Source organism: Amyelois transitella, chromosome 20 (assembly GCF_032362555.1).
Source record: "Amyelois transitella isolate CPQ chromosome 20, ilAmyTran1.1, whole genome shotgun sequence".
NCBI classification, from domain to species: domain Eukaryota; kingdom Metazoa; phylum Arthropoda; class Insecta; order Lepidoptera; family Pyralidae; genus Amyelois; species Amyelois transitella.
Window position 1 is genome coordinate 7,483,903 of NC_083523.1, and position 19,162 is coordinate 7,503,064.

Here is a 19,162-nt window from a genome sequence, read left to right on the forward strand (position 1 = left end):
GCAATTTTACATCCAGCCAATTTACTAGGTGTCGATTGAAATATTTTTAACATTTCGTTCAAATTGACATTTTTAAGCAAAAATATACAATCAGTTCAAATTTTGCGACGAAAACCAAATACTATTTACAAAGATCACATTAACATAAAACATATATTTATATTTAGGGCTTTTAGATTGATCGATGAGTATTTTAGACTTAATTACATTTTGTAGGCACTTTCATTTCCCCTAAATATAAACTCAAAAGTCCAATAATTTACACGATCATAAATTTCAACCCCATCTTGCCGCGATTGTGTACAGGGATCTTAATAATTCTAAGGCTCTTGTGTCTGATGCACCCTTTAGTTCGGGTCCGTTTGGGGCAACCCTAGCTTCTGCCTTAGGTATATCAATAAAAGGAGCTTTTGATGTAACTCGTGTATCCGAGTAAGGCGATTTTGTTTGAAACTTCTTGGCCCCTCTTCTAAAAGGACTTCTTGTTGTACTCAGTGTGACTGCTACAGTCTCTGTAGGAGCCTCAGTTGTAGTAACTGTCGTTTTTATATATTCAGTCGTTGTAGGATTTGACAGGGAATTGATTGCACTAGCATCGAAATTCAGGCTTTTAGCTCTCCGCCTATCAGTTCTCCTTTCGTCTGTTGTAACAGATTCATAATCAACAGTTGTGATTGGGATTTCCTCAAGTTCTTCCTTTGCTATTTCGTCCATATCTTTTTGTGAAACTGCCATCAATGCTTCGAGTAATGCTCTCTTTGATGCTTCCGCAGTCGTATTGTGATCATCATCACATGTTTGGACCAATAGAAGAATTAATCTTTTTACGGTCTTTGATTTAGTTTTCTTCATTACGTTCATAAGCTTCTCAGTCGTTGTCGCGTTCATTCCTCCCATTATTTCTTTCGCTTTTTCTACTACCGTATCAGCTATTGTTGATATATCGTGAGCTGACTCAGTAGACGTTTGTTCTCTTAAAAATCTACCAAATCGATCGTCAGTTTGGCTTGGTGGTGTTGTAAATTCAATGTTTCCAGATGGTGATACGCTTTGTTCATATGGTCCTGTATATACAGGCGCTGATGTAGTAGTAACAGTATTGATTTCCCAATTTGTAGTTTGCCGTGTACCTGGAACTGCTTCTTCTGCTGTCGTTTGGCTCAATCCATCGTTCACAGTTATAGGATCAACAACAGTACTATGCCAAGTACCGTAAGTGCTCGTCCAAGGGAAATGATTGGTTGTTTTTTCACTGTCTGGTGATGTAAAAGAATTATCAATTACCGGAGATACTGTGGTGGCGATTTCCGAATTGTCAATTTTGATTGTTGTTGGAGGAGGCTGGGTTGTAGTTTGAAACGTGGTGGCCACGCTATCAGGTAGAGTTGGTGCTTCTAATTCTTCAGAAGGCTTTTTCGGTTTACCTTCTTCAATATGAAGATTTTTACCGTGACGATTATTAATAGTATTGTCTTGTGGGCTTACAAAAGATTGACTATGGGCTCTCTGTAGTTCTTCTTCATTTTCCAATTCGACACTATCCGTCTCAGTGAAATAAACAGGTGTGGTTGTAGGTGTGTATGTTGTAGCCTTTATTTTCTTGCTTTCGAACGCATTTGCATGTGCATTAGTGATTGGGTTAACTGTTGTTTCTGATGCATCAATTCCCCATGCAGAAGGTAAATTGGTTGCTTCAATGTAGTCATTTATTGGTTTGGAATCAACTGGATTTACACCTTGCCCATAAGGTGAGTCGTTTATATTATTACGATTTCCAATATAACTTGGTGCTGAATATGAGTTTTCAGTGGAGGTAACAGTGTCTTTGTTATCATTACTTCTAAATCCATAATTTCTAGCAGTAACAGTGTTAGTGAAACTGATTGGTGTAGTTGAAGTAGCAGATGGCGTAGTGTATGAAGCTGAAATTCTACCGCAGCATTTGAAAGGACTTCTGGGTGTTGTCTGGTAAGTGGCAGGAATCGTTTCAGTACTTGAAAATCTCTGTGAAGTTTCAGTTGTATATTTGTCAGAAGTTACTGGATGTGGCGTAGAAAGTTTCAGGGATTTAGAATCCCTAAGCGAAACTAGAGGTCTCGATATTCTATTATCATCTGAGAATCCTAAAATTTCATCATCGTCTTCATTCACGGTCGTAGTTGGCTCTGTGTTATAGGATTCCTCAGTGGTCAACATATCTCCAAATGTAGGATGAGTAGGTCTTATTTCAGACAAAGCTTTTCTGAACTGAACAGGATCTTGAAGATATGCTGATAGTGCGTGTGTGAATACTTGGGCTAATTCTCTTATTTGAGGTGATGTTGCCAAAGGATTTTGACTTTGTTGAACAGACAAGTCATCGACTAATTCGTTGTACGTTCCATTAGGGTCAGCTTTTATTTCTTCTAATAATTCTGCGTTACTTTTTCCTTTATTGAAAAGGTTACTGTATTTGTTAATAGTTTGTCGACTAAATAATGCCGGTAATGAATCATCAATAGTATGATCTCCATATTCATCGAAAGGTGGTGATGTTGTTTGAGTTTCTTCTTCAGGTGATGTTGTTGTTGACAAATTATCCAATGCTGTGGCATAATAAATTGCTAGACTGTGAAGGGTTTTTGGAGTTAAAGATGGTGGAACCACAAGCCCTGGTCGGTTCGGTTGATCTCCATAGAATTTTTCGGTATTGAGTATTGGCGGTGTAGCAGTAGTTCCATAGACAGAAGTTTCAAAATTTAATTTTCTTATTAGCCTATCTCTGCGTTCTTGATACGCCTCAGTCGTACCTTGTGGTAAATATGTGTGTAATGCATCGGATCGGCTTGTAGCAATAGATGGTTCACTAGAACTTAAATATTCGTATCTGGTTGTCTCAGGTATTTTAGTCGCGGATTCAAAAGTATTTTTAGATTCAATTGTAATTTTGTTATCGGTAGCGTTTATTTGGAAACTTCTTTCAGTGGCTTGCTTGATTTCTTCTGTTGCTGTTGCGATTGTTTCGTTTCTTTTTTTATTTAAGAAATCTTTCAGTAGAGAAACTCCAGGTCTTGTGTAAGGATCTCTTTTATCATAGATGTTGGTTGTGTAACTTTTAGTGTAAGGCATTAGTGTTGGTCTTTTGGTAGTAAAATCGTGGAACCACACTGGTTTTCTAGTTGTTGTCGTTTCAGCTTGTAATTTGTCTAAATTCTTGTCTCGAATGTCGTATAAAGATGTCAAATTTGGATTGTTTTTGGCTTTAGGCTGTCTGGTTGTTAAATTCGGAGTATAAACAGGGTAAGGTCTAAAGTTTTTGTTGTTGTAGTCTTGTAAGAATTGTCTATTATTATTGTTTGTGAACGAAGCCGTTTCGGCAGCTACCTGCATTTCCCTAATATTATTATGGTCTAATGCAACTGGTGAAGATCTATACGATGGAGCTTCTGTGTACGTCGGCTGCGTGCTCCTTTCAGGCCCATTGCCAAAGCCATTAGTAATAAGTTGTACTAAATTCTTTCTCCTCTTTTCGAAAGCGGTTGAAGCTTGAGTTCTTTGGGTCGGGTTGAAATCAAAGAAAGCTTGGTAGCTTCGCGAGGTGGGTTTAGTATTCTGGACTGGTGTTTCACCTTGAAGTCTTTGCCTGTGTCGCAGTAAGCGTTCGGTTGCTGTGGGGATATTGACGGAAGTGCGTCTTGACTCTGCTCTTACATTGGTGTCGCTGCCGATTTGTTGGAGATCAGCGTTTTTGCTCAGGCTTTGCGTGATCTTCTGCGATTTCTTCTGTTCGTTGGAGTAATACTCTGCGCTGGACTCGTAGAGCGCGGGTGCGGAGGCGCAGTCCACCTTGAACCACCAGTCACAGATGAGGTGCGACTGGCTGAAGATGGTCCCGTTTGGACATAAGAACGAGATCTTGCGTGACGTGTCACAGATGTGGAAAACCTGATAAAGAAACATATGACAATTGAATCGTGATTACTTGTAAATTAAAAATAAGTTGTGATACACGAAGAAAAATGGTGTCGTTAGCCTGAGCATATTGTGATATCGAATTCCCTATTTAAAGAAAATATGGCTCATTATCTAGTTAGATAATAAAGTGTAATGATTTTGAAAGTAATAATGTAAATAAATAAGTACCTACTTTGACTTTTCATACAATATCATTAAATTTAATTTTCGATTATGATTCGCGAGTTTGCTCAAATTACATTTCGTTCATCCCAAGAAGGTACTAATTTATGATGAAATTCAGATAAAAGTTTATGAAGTTTAAGACTCTGACCTGGCAGTCAGTTTCCAAGTCGGCGTAGTATCCAGTGGGCACGTTCTTGCAGTTGAACCCCGTGCTGGGGATGTTGGGGTAGGCCGGGAAATCCACGCCCGCCTTGCCGATCACTCCTGAAAATTATAAAATACTAGAGGCCGCCCGCGACTTCGTCCGCATGGAAACCCTATCAATCCCGCGGGAACTCTGGGATAAAAAGTAGCCTATGTGTTATTCTGGGTCTTCAGCTACCTACATACCAAATTTCATGGTAATCGGTTCAGTAGTTTTTGCGTGAAAGAGTAACAAACATCCATACATCCATACAAACTTTCGCCTTTATAATAGTAGTAGGATAAGGCGATTTAGAATCTGTTAAATATAAAATATTGTATTGTTTTTCCATTATGAATCATTTATTACTAATATGTACAATGCAACTGTAACCATGGTGTAAATCACAAAGAGTAAGTATGACTACATCATGGAGTGTGTTATCAAAGAGTATAAAAAGTAGTAAAGTATATGACAGAATTGAAATGTAGACTCTTATTAATATACGAAACACAATGATATTACCTTAATAAGAAACTTGAAGTAATTTTTCGACATTTTTGTTTCATGAATTCGTGGTAGTCCTAGGTATTTAACAGAGCCGTACCTCGGAGGTGTAACAAATGTCATATATGGTACATCACTTCGAATTAGATCGCGATAGCGTGTTTGTTCCAATGTGTGGCCCTCAACGAACCACTCAAGCGAGTGCCAACATACATATATACATACATATGGTCACGTCTATCGCCCTTGCGGGGTAGACAGAGCCAACAGGCTTGAAAAGACTGAATGGCCACGTTCAGCTATTTGGCTTATCGATAGAATAAAGATTCAACTAGTGACAGGTGGCTAGCCCATCGCCTAAAAAAGAATCCCAAGTTTGGAAGCCTATCCCTTAGTCGCCTTTTACGACATCCATGGGAAAGAGATGGAGTGGTCCTATTCTTTTTTGTATTGGTGCCGGGAACCACACGGCACTGCCGGGAGTGCCTTGAATGCCAATCAACAAAATATTCCAAGGATATTTTTTTATAATGAATTAGGCTCCGGAAGGCGCCTTGGCTTTAGTACCGGTTTCATCCTCACCACTCTGGATAGAAGCCTGTAGTAAGCCTTTGACAATGGATCGTGGATTGGATGAGTCAGGATTTTACACAAAACTACTCCCATCTGACCTCCGCAACCTTTGCAGGGTAACCTAACCCGTATTGGATCATATGGTTACACATCCAGTTGCCTGAGTGTGCACGTTTCGTCACGATGTTTTCCCTCACCGTACGAGCATCGGTTAGTATTCAAACTAATGTACCACATAACTTTAAAAAATGTCATTGGTACATGGCCGAGGTATGATTCGAATGGCGGGTGGCTATAGTATACCAAGATATTTATACCTAATTCTTGATCAAATTAAGGACGTCCTGGTAAAGGGTCAGGTCAAAAGTACCCGAAACCGCCGAGCTTGCATGAAGAGTTATAAATGTGGATGAAGAGAAGGTACATACATACATACATATGTTCACGTCTATATCGTATATCCCTTGCGGGGTAGACAGAGCCCACAGTCTTGAAAGGACTGAATGGCCACGTTCAGCTATTTGGCTTAATGATAGAATTGAGATTCAAATAGTTACAGGTTGCTAGCCCATCGCCCAAAAAAAGAATACATACATACATACATATTGTCACGTCTATATCCCTTGCGGGGTAGACAGAGCCAACAGTCTTGAAAAGACTGCCGATTGAATATTATATTTAATATTGACTCGGCATTCTTTTCAAAAAAAGAATGCCGAGTTTATAAGCCTATCCCTTAGTCGCCTTTTACGACATCCATGGGAAAGAGATGGAGTGGTCCTATTCTTTTTTTTATTGGTGCCGGGAACCACACGGCACAGTATATTATATTATAGTATAGCAAGATATTTATACCTTGATATTCCACGACGTCCAAGTCGGGTTGGCTATCCGCGGGTATCAGCCGCTTCACTAAAGCTTTTCCCTCGGTAATGTGTTCAAATCCAGCGGCCCCCATGGCCTCGGCTATTGCTTGAAGACTTTCAGCACTTGGCGCTGGTAGGTACAGGTCCGAAGATCGAGCTGTGTCCTGGAAAAGAGAAGACTAAATGTGAGATATGTTAAATTTCGATAAGGCTTACTTATAGTAAATGGATGACTCTATTTTTAATTTCGACAGTAAAGATGTACCTACTAATAATTAAAATACTAGTAGTAAGTACCTAGTTATAACAGAAGTATCTAAGAGATAAACCAATGTAAATGGATGTCATATAAGGCGACTAAGGAAAAGGCTCTCGCGCTTTGCATTGGTTTACATACTTAAATACATATAATCACGTCTATATCTCTTGCGGGGTAGACAGAACCTGTGGGCTCTGTCCACCCTGCAAGTCTTGAAAAGGCTGAAAGGCTACGTTCAGCTGTGTGGTTTAGTGATGGAATTGATATTCAAATATTGACAGGTTGCTAGCCTATCGCCTACAAGAGGAATCCCAAGTTTATAAGCCTATCAGAAATGGGAAAGATATGGAGTGGTTCTATTCAAAAGTGCCAGAAACCACACGGCACTTATATATTATAACTTATATTTAAGAGCAGTAAAATAATACATCAACTTTTACGTTTCAATAATTTCTGTTCCGCGTGATACAGTTAGTACCTACGAGTACATTCATCTATTTTACACCGCTTCATTAGATGATCATGATGCGATCTGGATGCTTTCCCTTTCATTCCAAATGATGTATCGTCTGAAGGTTCTTTTGTGAGGTAGACAATAGTTGAAATCATATGCTGTTTGAGATCTCACGAAGATAGAATGGTAAGATGACTTGCTTTAGTAAATTCACATGTAAATTATTTTACGGGCTAGGTACGTTACATACATACATACATATAGTCACGTCTATATCCCTTACGAGGTAGACAGAGCCAATAGTCCAGAAAAGCTTGAATGGCCACGTTCAGCTGCTCGGCTTAATGATGGAATTGAGATCCAAATAGTGACGGTCTATGTTTTTTACGCGAATAGGCGTACATTTATCAAGTTCAACCTTACATGCTGAAATGAAACGGAATTCACGTGTAAAATAGGTTTGCTAGTCTGGTAGTGTTGAAAAAATATAGCGCGTGCCAGCTGCTTCTTTTTACGGATTGTAAAAGTCTATCAAGGGAGAGGGTAATAAAATTGGAATTCCTTTAGGCAACATTTACATACATCTTTCCACTAGCCACGATTTCTCCATACTACATTTGCTTCATCCACATTCATGCACTCTTTATGCAAGCTCGACGGTTTCGGGTACCCTTGACCTGACCTTTTGCCAGGACGTCCTTAATTTGATCAAGATTGATTATCAATTCCATCATTAAGTCAAACAGCACGACACTGTTGGCTCTGTCTACCCCGTAAGGGACAAAGACGTACTTAAATTGATGTATGTGATTTTATTCTCACCTTTCGTCGCTGCGCCTGTCTTCGAGCTCCATCGCAACTACCTGAAAACAAAATGATAAAACATCATCAATTAAATTTGAAGAAAATTACATGAAAATCGGAATAGTGCGCGCTGTGGATCCAGCGTAGACCCGCAATCATCATAAGGTCTACGGTCTTATATCATTTGGTCTTTCTGATTTGGTCAAGATCACTCTAAGCCTTAGAGTAATCTTGACCAGATCAGAAATATTAGAGTTCAAGGAAACTGATATAGAAAGTTCAAGATTGAGAAGAATGGTGTCCGATGCTAGAGGCCTGCGTTCTAGCATTCGATAAAAAAAGAGAACTGATTTTTTTTGTCGGGGTTAATAATACCTTTGTACTTTATTATTGCAAAATTCACATGAAATCGCAGTGAATGAATTTAAAAAATAAATTGATCGTGACCCTCCACCTATAAACGCCAATTACAAACAAAATGGACATAAAGATTTAATTGTTGGTTTTGTATCGTACTAATGTCAATGTGTATGAAGAAATTCTTAAGAAATTTAACGTTTCTATTGGCAATTCGTTTTGTTAATTTAGTCATGTAAATGTGCCTACGTACATATTATACAAAGTCTTGAAAAGACTGTTCAACTGTTTGGTTTAATGATAGACAGGTATACTAGGTTTGGCTTAGTAAAGGTATATTAAGGTTCTGTCTTCCCCGCAAGGGGTATAGACGTGATTATACCTATGTATGTAAAAATCTTTAACAACTAATCTCTCTATCATACTTATTGCATTTATTATTATTCTTATAATATTTTATAATGTTTGGGATTTTTGGTTAATTTATTGGAAAGGAAAAAAAAAGAAAGAAAATTTATTTCCCAAAACAAAACTGTAATTATTTTGAGGTGGAAATGTCATAATTTTATATCAACATTTCACAGTATTTATTTTTTTCTTATAATGTCAACCCTACCGAACACGTGCGTGGGTATATCTAGAAATGATAACACCGGTCCACTTTTTCCAACCCGGAACAATAGCCTTGTTCACAATCTGATCCTAATATCGTTCAACAAAACAAATTCTATTGACAATGAATTCTATGAATAATTCGCAACAGAGATACCTGTGCTTTCTAGTCTGTATTCATAATTTATGCGTTAGATAACCTCACTAGTGACTTGCTGTTATAGATTGGTACAGTCGGAATCATAATTAGATCAATACGTTTATACTAAGTACGGGGTAAGATTTAAACTATAGGTATATGTTGTTGCAATATCCTACAATATGCGGGTGTGGTTCCCGGGTCATCACTCCAGGACCAATCTGTCTCTTCCTCATGGATGTCGTTAAAGGCGATCAAGGTATAGAGGCTAATAAACTTGGGATTCTTCTTTTAGAGGATGGTTTAACAACCTGTCTCTATTTGAATCTAAATTCCACCATTAAGCCATACAGTTGAAGGTGGTCTTCCAGTCTTTGCGATACTGTCGACTCTGCTTACCCCGTACGTGATTATATGATGTATGTTTTTACTTATATTAGGAATGCGAAAGTTTGTAAGGATGCGTGTGTGTTTGTTTGTTACTATGTCACGCAAAAACTTACTGAACGGAGTTTATGAAATTTTGCATTAATACAGCTTTTACAGCTCAAATTTTAATAATGTTACTCCAATTATATTAAGGCGGACGAAGTTGCGGGTAACAGCTAGTAATAAAATAACACGAGAAGGTACAACCGGAGAGGGTACAAAAATGGAAATTAACAAACAACGGAATTATCCATCTCTTTGAAAGGTTGAGCAGTATTTGGTAATTAATCAATCACTTTGCAAACATACTTTTAGCGTAACGCTTACCTACTTGCTTAAACCTTTTTTTTCTTCTAATAATCATATCATCACGATCTCACAAATATGTCTGATTACAACATTATTACGTATATTTGTTTTATCTTGCAATATAACGGCATGTTTTTTAATTGAGTAAAGCGATGTTTAAAACTGCCAAATCGTCATTTCCATTGTACGTAAAGTATCACCCCGTATATTTTACTTTGGATCGGCATACCCCGAGCGTAAATATATGTATATGTCAGATGTAGGTCGCCTCCAACAGTAATCTTTTGCATGTGCCCTTTTTAAAATAAATAAATAAAAACAAATACCTATCGAAATGAGCGAACCGTTTAAAAAAAATAATTCACTGGTAAACAAAGAAATCACAGTTTTGCTGTTAAAATAATTGCAATTGTTTTTATTTTCCACAGATAAAATAACCAAGGTTTCGTCCACTGTAATTTGGCAATAAAGTAGCGTAATCCAACAATCGATGAATTCCTCATCTCTATTCAAATTCGTGAGAAGCCGCGACCCGTTTTATTGGATAATAGTTAAAGGTGAGCGCGCGTTATTGTGGCGAAAAGTCATACCTACGTTTACTTTGATGTTTTAGGTTTCTCAAAATACTATAAGTAATTATCTAAGTTTAGCCTGATTGTTTACATCCAACGTTCTAAAAGTATTACTTTACGCATTTATGGAAATGCGAAGTACCTAAGTATATTTGTTTGTTGTTGTCCGTCACGTGTTATCTACTGACTGAACTAATCTTAATGAAATTTTGCGTATATATAATTAAGAAAGTGGAATAGCACATACAATTCTTGTAGATTTTCATTTAGATTAGCACATTTTATAAAATCTATCCAATTAGATTAAAAAAAAAAAACAACTGACTCTTTTTGATTTTCCCGCGACAAGAACGAACACCAACTTAACGCCTTAGTCGATTGTTTAAACATGTTTTCAACAATAAGATGGTATCGGCTGCCGAGGATTTTAATGGGAGTTGTTTGGTTCAGATAATTGAGGTTAGACGGGTATTCCTCAGAAGATTTATGAACAAAGTACAGTAATTATAGACGATAAGTCCTTGATAACATTTAAGAAACCTCAACTATATGAGTATCTCAAACTTTTTTAAAAGTTTTGGTGCCGTGTGGTTCCGGGCACCGTTAGAAAAAATAATAGGACCACTCCATCTCTTTCTCATGGATGTCGTAAAAGGCGACTAAGGGATAGGCTTATAAACTTGGGATTCTTTTTTAGCCGACAGTTTAGCAACCTGCCACTATTTGAATCTCAATTCTATCATTAAGCCAAACAGTTGAACGTGGCCTATCAGTTTTTTTAAGACTGTTGGCTCTGTCTACCCCGCAAGGCATATAGACGTGATTATATGTATGTATAGGTGCCGTGTGTATTTAGGCACTTTAGAATAGGAGCACTGCATATCTTTCCCATGAATATTGTAAAAGGCAACTAAGGGAGAGGCTTATAAACTTGGGATTCCTCTTGCAGGCGATGGGCTAGCAACTTGTCACTATTCGAATCTCAAGTCCATCATAAAGTCATACAGATGAACGTAGCCTTTCAGACTAGCGCCGGAAACCACAGGACTTGTACAAAATTGAGGTACAACTATAACGAAAGACTTATCTAAGAGATTTTAATAATCTCGTAATATAACAATGTAATGACACAACGGGCATTTGCGATGTAGGAACCAATGTGGTTTGCGGTAAACGTTTGTCGGCATCGCAGACTATAAGGAACTGTTCTTGTATTAGTGCTCAGATATTTTTAAAGAGAACATTCGTTTATTAATATCGTGTATGATGACGAAATAAGTAGGTATGCAGGGATAGTGACAAGTGGAAAGATGTAGTCAATTTGTATTCCTCCGGAGAGGCGTGATTTTATGCTTATACGAGTACTAGTATTAGTGCCGTGTGGTTCCCGGAGCTAAAAGGATAGGACTACTCCATCTCTTTCCCAAGGATGTCGAAATAGGCGACTAAGGGATAAGCTTACAAACTTGAGATTCTTTTTTAGGCGATGGGCTAGCAACCTGTCACTTCATTCAGATTCAAATAATCTCAATTCTATCATCAAACCAAAAAGCTGAACGTGGCCTATCAGTCTTTTCAAGACTGTTGGCTCTGTCTACCCCGCAAGGGATATAGACGTGATTATATATATGTATGTATGTATGTACTAGTACTTACAGCCCTGGGTTTTGCTTACGTGGGAATTTCGCACAAGCTATATACAATTAGTAGGTAAGAGCCTGTGTCGCTCCTGAGAATCTACTCTAATCAAAGAGCTATGGCAGCTTCCCATACATCATTTTAGGTCATGTCTAAAGTTAGCGTCTACGAATGAAATATATCTTGCCTAATAGAGCTTATTTTCTGGATCTTGGTGAAAAAAACTATATAGCCGTATGACTTCAGGTTTTTGAAATATACTGTTTTGAAGTTTTGTAGGTTATGTCACCATCAACCTTAATATTAGTTTATGTTGTATCAAATACTTTACTACGGAAACTGAGTAAGGCATATTATTCACAATTACGCATGTTAAGCTACAGCACTTATAATAATAAATAATAAATAAATAAAGTCTTTATTTAGCCATTATGACATAGAACACATTACATAGTACACAAAGGGAGTAAGTACATGTTTATATAATTGTATTATAAAGTCCCCTGCCCCAACCAGACACAATCAATCTCTGAACTAGACGTTAGTCTGTATCTCAGAGACCGTTGAACTTATGGTTAGGTACCATTCGTATCAGTGACTACAAATGATATTATAGCGATAATCTATATATATAAAACTCTTCCGTTACTGAGTGACTGACTGACAGACAACGCACAGTCGAAACTACTGGTCGTAGACAGCTGAAATTTGGAATGTAGGTTCCTTGGGATATGTAGGGGAGCACTAAGAAAGGATTTTTGGAAATTCAACCCCCAAGGGGGGGAAAAGGGGTAAAAACGTTTCTATGAAAAATCTTATTCCTTGGGTTTATAAACTTGAAACTTGGCATGAACACGTACATAGGCAAGTAAATATGTTTGACATTATAAGTTTTTTCAAACTACCCTCCAATCATGATTTAGGGGGTGCGATTGGGTGACTGATTTATTAACGCACAGCCGAAACCGCTCGGTATAGGAGTCTGAGATTTTGAACAGAGGTTCCTTTAGTAACATAAGTGAGCACTAAGAAGGTATTTTTGAAATGTCAACCCCCAAGGGGGGGAAACGGGATAAACTGAGCCGGGGCTGCGGAAAAGTTCTAACGAGATACCGTGGCCCCGGAACGCAAAGGGCAACTGAAGGAACGAGGTGGGTTTTAGTCAGTAAAAGTCTGACACTCCCTTCCGTTCCACCCAGAGCGGGAGAGGTCATTTGATGATTTCCCATCCTTAAAAAAAAAGATTTTGTATGACAACTTTCAGTCGTCTCTTTAACATACATAATAACATACATAATTATGTACATACATGCATAACATTAATAACATCACGCCTTTAAATCCCTATTTTGTGTTAACACTACCCATACAAACAGCTAAAAGGAAACAAGTGAAGAGACGAAATTTGTCCGCATCCATTTTCACCTAAATTCTTAACGTTAATGAGATTTACTTTTTATTATCAGGTCAACCTAATAGCCTCACATGTACGTATAACTTCGTAAGAATTTTTTTTCAACTCCTAACCGTTGAGGAGTTGTACCTTCCATCATCAGCTCATTCACATGGGATGATGACTATCAGACGCAAATACTTAAACAGATCTATGAAATTGTCAAAAACGTAATTGCCTGTAAATTTGAGGTTTGCCCTTAATTTCCCTGGAATACCATCATCAGATCCTGACTAGGTAACAACGGGACCAACTTGAAAGTATACTCTACCGAACAAAAAAAGAATCACGTAAATCGGTCCATAAATCTCGGCGTAATCGGTATGCATAAATAAAACACCCGAATTTTATTTTCTTGTTGAGTTGTCTCGATGCTCGATAGATGGCGTTGGCATCGAGATAGATCGCGCTATGATTTTGTCTCGCTTTACTTTTTCTATATAGATTTGTATGTATACTAATATTATAAAGAGGAACAATCTATTTTTTTATATGTTTGTTTGTTTACACATGTAATCGATAAACTTCGAAACTACTGAATCGATTTCAAACATTCACCATTAGAAAGCTACATCATCCCTGAGTAACACAGGCTATATTTAATTCCAGTTGTAACAAGATTTCAGCCTGTGGAAGAAAAAGCCCTGTCGAGATCATTAAAAAACGCTATATATAACCGAATTACACGTGGGCGAAGCCGCGGGCGGAAAGCTAGTATTATTATATAGCGAGTGAGATGTGTGAAATGAAAACTCAAATCGGAAAGAATGAAAAGAAATGTAATTTTTTTTGACAGCTCTGATTGGCAGCCTTTTAGCTAGCTTCCTGTCCATCAACGGTCAAGGAGGCTTTATTATGGCTGCATTTCATTGCAAAGCTATCTAATATGAATATATAAAAAGCAAAAACAATAGACTTGTTTATATTGAAAATCTGTTAAATCATTCAATCAAGAAAAATAATATTGATGTATTGTAATACACACAAAAAACATTTTTAAGGCTGTCAACACTGTGACAACAACAAATGGCGAGTTCTATAGAAAATCAAATAGGTATCATAATAGCTATTTTTAATTATCACTCTTTTATCTAGCTAGTTGTGAAATGGTATTGATATTTTGATAATTTATTGAAAAATATTTTATGATTTTTGGTATAGCCGACATATATAGACGCTTTTAAAACCTTGACCTAAAAATCTGCCATAGCTCTTTCATTTAAATCCAAACACTTTTACAGAGAAGTATAATGCAGACATGGATACTACGTAAATAATCAAATCTTTTTACAGTATGAATATTCTGAAGTTATGATGCCCACAAAATGACAAGAAGGTCGCACGGAGGGATTTTAGTGGGCAGGCTGGCACATTAGGTAGGTGCCAGGAGTCCCACACTCTCCCGGGAGCCAGGGGGTTGTCCTTCAAAAGGATTTCCCCTTCGATACCAAAAAAAAATTAGGTGTAAGTAAATACATGTGGTTTTTAAGTCTACATCGGGTTTCGAAGCCAACATAAAAGTCATCAGAATAACAACAAAAAGATAACCTCCTTCTCTTTTTGAAGTCGGTAAAAAAAACAAAGACATATTTAATGATATAAGCTTAAGCATAACCTTGCAACTCACTTATACAGAGGTTACACATATCTTTAGCAATATCTTTAAAAATAATCTGCAAAAATTCATTGATATTCATTCTGCAATGTTGAGAGCACAAAAGGTGCATTGGAAATCAATTTTGCTTTCGTCCATCGCCAATGTTGTGTAATCAAAGTGCTAATTAACTTCCACTATCATCGTGTCAACGCTTCTTTAACATGTATTTACACATGTTATAGCGTTGCTGTTAAACATTGGTTTAGTTGTTGGGTTAAGCCAGTACTTTAGGTCAGCGCGGCTTTTGTACTGGCAGGGTTAAAATAAAAATTTGATAAAATAATAAGTAAAGAAATGAAACGATTTTACATTTATAAGAAAAATAAACATTTTATTAATTTTCCGTTAATAATTCTAATACCGGTACTTAATACCTATCATTGGCGTAACATTGAAAAAGTGTGAGTACATATTCGAAACATGCTTTATTTCATTAATTCTTGTAGATATTAAATATTGTATAGAGTCGGTGGTGGAATCGAAACGTTAATAAATTGAGTGATTCGGCTATATTAATATGTAAAACATCAATAATAATGTAAGCCACAGGCAAGTTATGTATATTCGGTCACAATAGCGATATTATTTGTAACTAGATATGATTTTGGGCTGGCCCAGCGCTGGCGCAATGTAAACATCGACCACACAATACTGTTGACAGTATGATAAATACTTTATTGACAGAGCCTAAATGACCATGCGTTCGCGCCATTCCAAATTCGAATGGGCCTGCGGGTCAAACGTCAAACATCATTCATGGTGTTGATTGATAAAAAAATTGCTTATAATGTGTTAATTTGTGGCAACACTGCAATTGTGTTTTTTTTTTAATTTAAGGCCAAGGAAATGGATTGCGACAAAACATCTTTTTTTCTACGTAATTGGGTTTCGTATTGATAAATAAATTCAAATATCATTCTTGATATTATTAAACTCAGATTTAACTACATGTTACTATGTTTGTAGTATTACAGACTAAACAAAAGTCTTCCACCTTATGTTTGTATAAAAGTATATTCTCGGTTTCGTCCAGAGCCTGAGATCTATAATTTAAATAACATTTTAAATATTTCCGAACGTGTTTGGTTTTTACAGAAAAAGAAAAAAATAAATCCAGACAACTATACAACATTCATCTACTTTCTCATAAAACAAAGTTCCGTTGACACATCAGATGGTTTAGTTGACAGCTCGTCATTTTACGTATTTCGGCATTATCTTAATACGTCACATTATTATCTCGTCTCTTGACTTAACTAGGCAGCATCTCCTACTTGTCCGTCTTCAAAAATTATTAAGGAGATACGATACCCACATGAAAAATTGCCAAACCCTAACCATTACAGCGCTCAGCGTTTAGAAACCAACGATTCAATACGTATCGTAAGATCTGCTAAAAGAATGCACCCCACGATTCCGGTTGTGCAACGCGGATGCACAGGCCGCATCCTTGCATTCTTATTGTGTACGGCATAGAGACCAAATTACGTTGCGACACTGCTCTAATTGGTCGGTGTAGATGAATGAGACGTTGAGTGGTTTGTAGGCTTCAATTGTGGTGGTGTTGCCTGATAGGAAATAAAAAAAACGACATACATACATATCGTCACGTCTATATCCCTTGTGGGGTAGACAGAGCCAACAGTCTTGAAAAGACTGATAGGCCACGTTCAGCCACGTTAATGATAACATTGAGGTTGAAATAGTGACAGGTTGCTAGCCCATCGCCTAAAAAAAGAATCCGAAATTTGTAAACATATCCCTTAGTCGCCTTTTACGACATCCATGGGAACGAGATGGAGTGGTCCTATTCTTTTTTATATTGATGCCGAAAACCACACGGCACTAATACAATAATTTTATAAATTACAGTAATTTTACAAAAACCATTGAACATCCATTATTCAGTGAATGTTTTATGACAAAGTGCCAACTGCCCTCGAGCCATTACGACATCTCTTAGTTTAAATACTGAGGGTACGGAGATAAAGCTATTCATAATATGAAACTGGAACATGTAAAATAAATAAGTATTTTATAAGAATATCGCTGTATAACAACAACGACAATTAGGTATTTACCATACCGTAACAATTTTCATTTATTTTACTTTATAACAATACATGTAACTCTAGGGCATCGTCTATCAGGCAAGCTAATGTTAAATATTTTACCTACTTTCAAATATATTATCGAAAATTATTTCAATTATTTCGAAAATAAGTATTTTATGGATAGATACTATAAAAACTACTATTTTAATTACTCCAATTAAGAACTGGACCACCTTAGTATAAAGAGTAATTTTTTTTTAACTGTATCTATATTTTATTCATACGCGTATAATATATAATCTATAGGAGACGCATTGTTATAAAGTACTGAGTTTTGTCCATAGTGCTGATGTAAACGATATAAATTAATTTACTTCTAGACTCACATTATTTTATACCTAGGACGTCTAATTCGACATAATTATAATCCTAACCTCTTCGATCGCAGGTTTTGTAAGGCTTGATTTTAAATATTGAGCAACTTGTAGGATGTTATCTCTAAAACTGTAGGTTTTGTAATAATAGAGAGCTTTGTTTCATGTTTATCTAAAATTCATTAATACGAAGATTTATGATAAGTGTTGTTTGACATTTCACACATTTGACTGTGTCATGAACAAAATAGTGGAAAGATAAAGACTGGCAGATAAGGACCGATGTAAATACGAATGAGCTTTCGTTAGAACTTTCGCAAGACACGTTTGTTTGTTTGTAATATCTTTATTGCATAGAAATTTACACAGAATCAAGAAAATAGTAAGTACATAGTTATAAAAGAAACAAATCACTTGCAATGACGGACTTATCCCATGAAGGGATCTCTTCCAGTCAACCGGCAAACAATAAAAGAACTAGATAATTCAGTAAAAAGCGACAAGTCACTGTGTTTTTAGCAACAATATAATAATATACTAACGGAAATACAGATAATAGACATATAGGTACCTATCCACTAAATATACACAATACTGAACTATACATAAACTAAGATAAATTGCCTGACGTTCGATCTAGGTGCTCACCGTATTAATTGGCCCGAGTATTTTTGTGCTAATATGTATATGATAATAATTCAACTCACCGATAGCCATAATTAGGAAGCATAGTAAAAGTCTCGATATCATTTTGGTTCCTGACTCTTCTCCCTTCCACCGCATGTCAAATCTGAAACAAAAGAATTTTTTATTGTTATTTTCTTTTCTCTCTTCATTGCATATGCATTCTACAAGATAACATGATGTACCTACCTACATAAGATTAACAAATTAGAAAAATCGTTAATATTCCAATCTTAAAAATTCACATAACCAATTATTTATTCTCTGTTTGCATCTTGTTTTTATGAGAGCAAATTTTCTTTAAACCAAACATAAAAATGATTGCTTAATGAAAGTAAATGTTTCGTTGTGAACAAGTTTTACATTTGATTTACTTTAATTTACAATAAATTAGTTTGATTACCTTCGCTTATTTCAAAAACTGCGTCCATTTGAACAAATTACAACAACATCTATTAGCCAGTCGTGAGCCGCAAGTTAATGTAATTTTCTATGAATTTCTTAACAATTCTATTCAATAATTTTGATTTCAATACAGCTTTTGAATTGTTACAGCAATTTTGCTTAAGCTGTGAGTGAAGATTTAGCTAAAAATGCTTGTTATTTTCAAGCGTTTGCATGCATTTACCGATAAGTTTCAATTGTAGAACTAAACGATACTCCAAAAGTCCTACCTTCACTAAGAAACCTTGTACATTTCCAGAATTATTTAATTTTTTGAAAATTTTAATACGACGTTTGATTCCAGACAGCATGAACTATATTTTAAGTACAATTTTTGCGAATCATAAATATGAACTTTATTTTATTTCCAGGCTATTATAACACATTGTACGTTTCCTTATAAAACTAAAATAAATCTGAATAAATATGAACTGAACATAAATTTTATTTATTGTCAGGCTTTCTCCCGCATTGCATACATATGTACATGTATTTCACAGTCAGATATATCATGTAAATAATATTCACTCGGGCATGAAGCCAAAGAGGAATTAAAGAGTATGTGGGTATCCAACTCTTCGAACCCCTACCGCCTGGTAAAGATTCGTACATACTTACATACATATAAGGTCACGTCTATATCCCTTGCGGGGTAGACAGAGCCAACAGTCTTG

The 19,162-nt window shown here is 36.4% G+C and overlaps 1 protein-coding gene across 1 annotated transcript; it reads right to left on the reverse strand.

Moving 5' to 3' along the window:
- Positions 1–236: 236 nt before the first annotated feature.
- On the reverse strand, positions 237–18,144 carry LOC106131453 (mucin-3B). The gene is made up of 5 exons (XM_013330564.2): positions 18,068–18,144; positions 7,785–7,825; positions 6,239–6,413; positions 4,268–4,383; positions 237–3,924 (listed from the first exon to the last, which is right to left on the reverse strand). The coding sequence occupies exons 1-5, from the start codon at positions 18,141–18,143 to the stop codon at positions 277–279; spliced, it is 4,056 nt and encodes a 1,351-aa protein (XP_013186018.2). The 5' UTR covers position 18,144; the 3' UTR covers positions 237–276.
- Positions 18,145–19,162: the final 1,018 nt, after the last annotated feature.

Bases quoted from the DNA above. Each gene is read 5' to 3' on its own strand.
- LOC106131453 (XM_013330564.2), bottom strand. From the start codon at position 18,143: ATGCGGTGGAAGGGAGAAGAGTCAGGAACCAAAATGATATCGAGACTT. The intron at 6,414-7,784 runs GTGAGAATAAAA...TCTCTTTTCCAG, and splicing joins GACAGGCGCAGCGACGAAAG to GACACAGCTCGATCTTCGGA. The intron at 4,384-6,238 runs GTATAAATATCT...TATAATTTTCAG, and splicing joins GGACGTCGTGGAATATCAAG to GAGTGATCGGCAAGGCGGGC.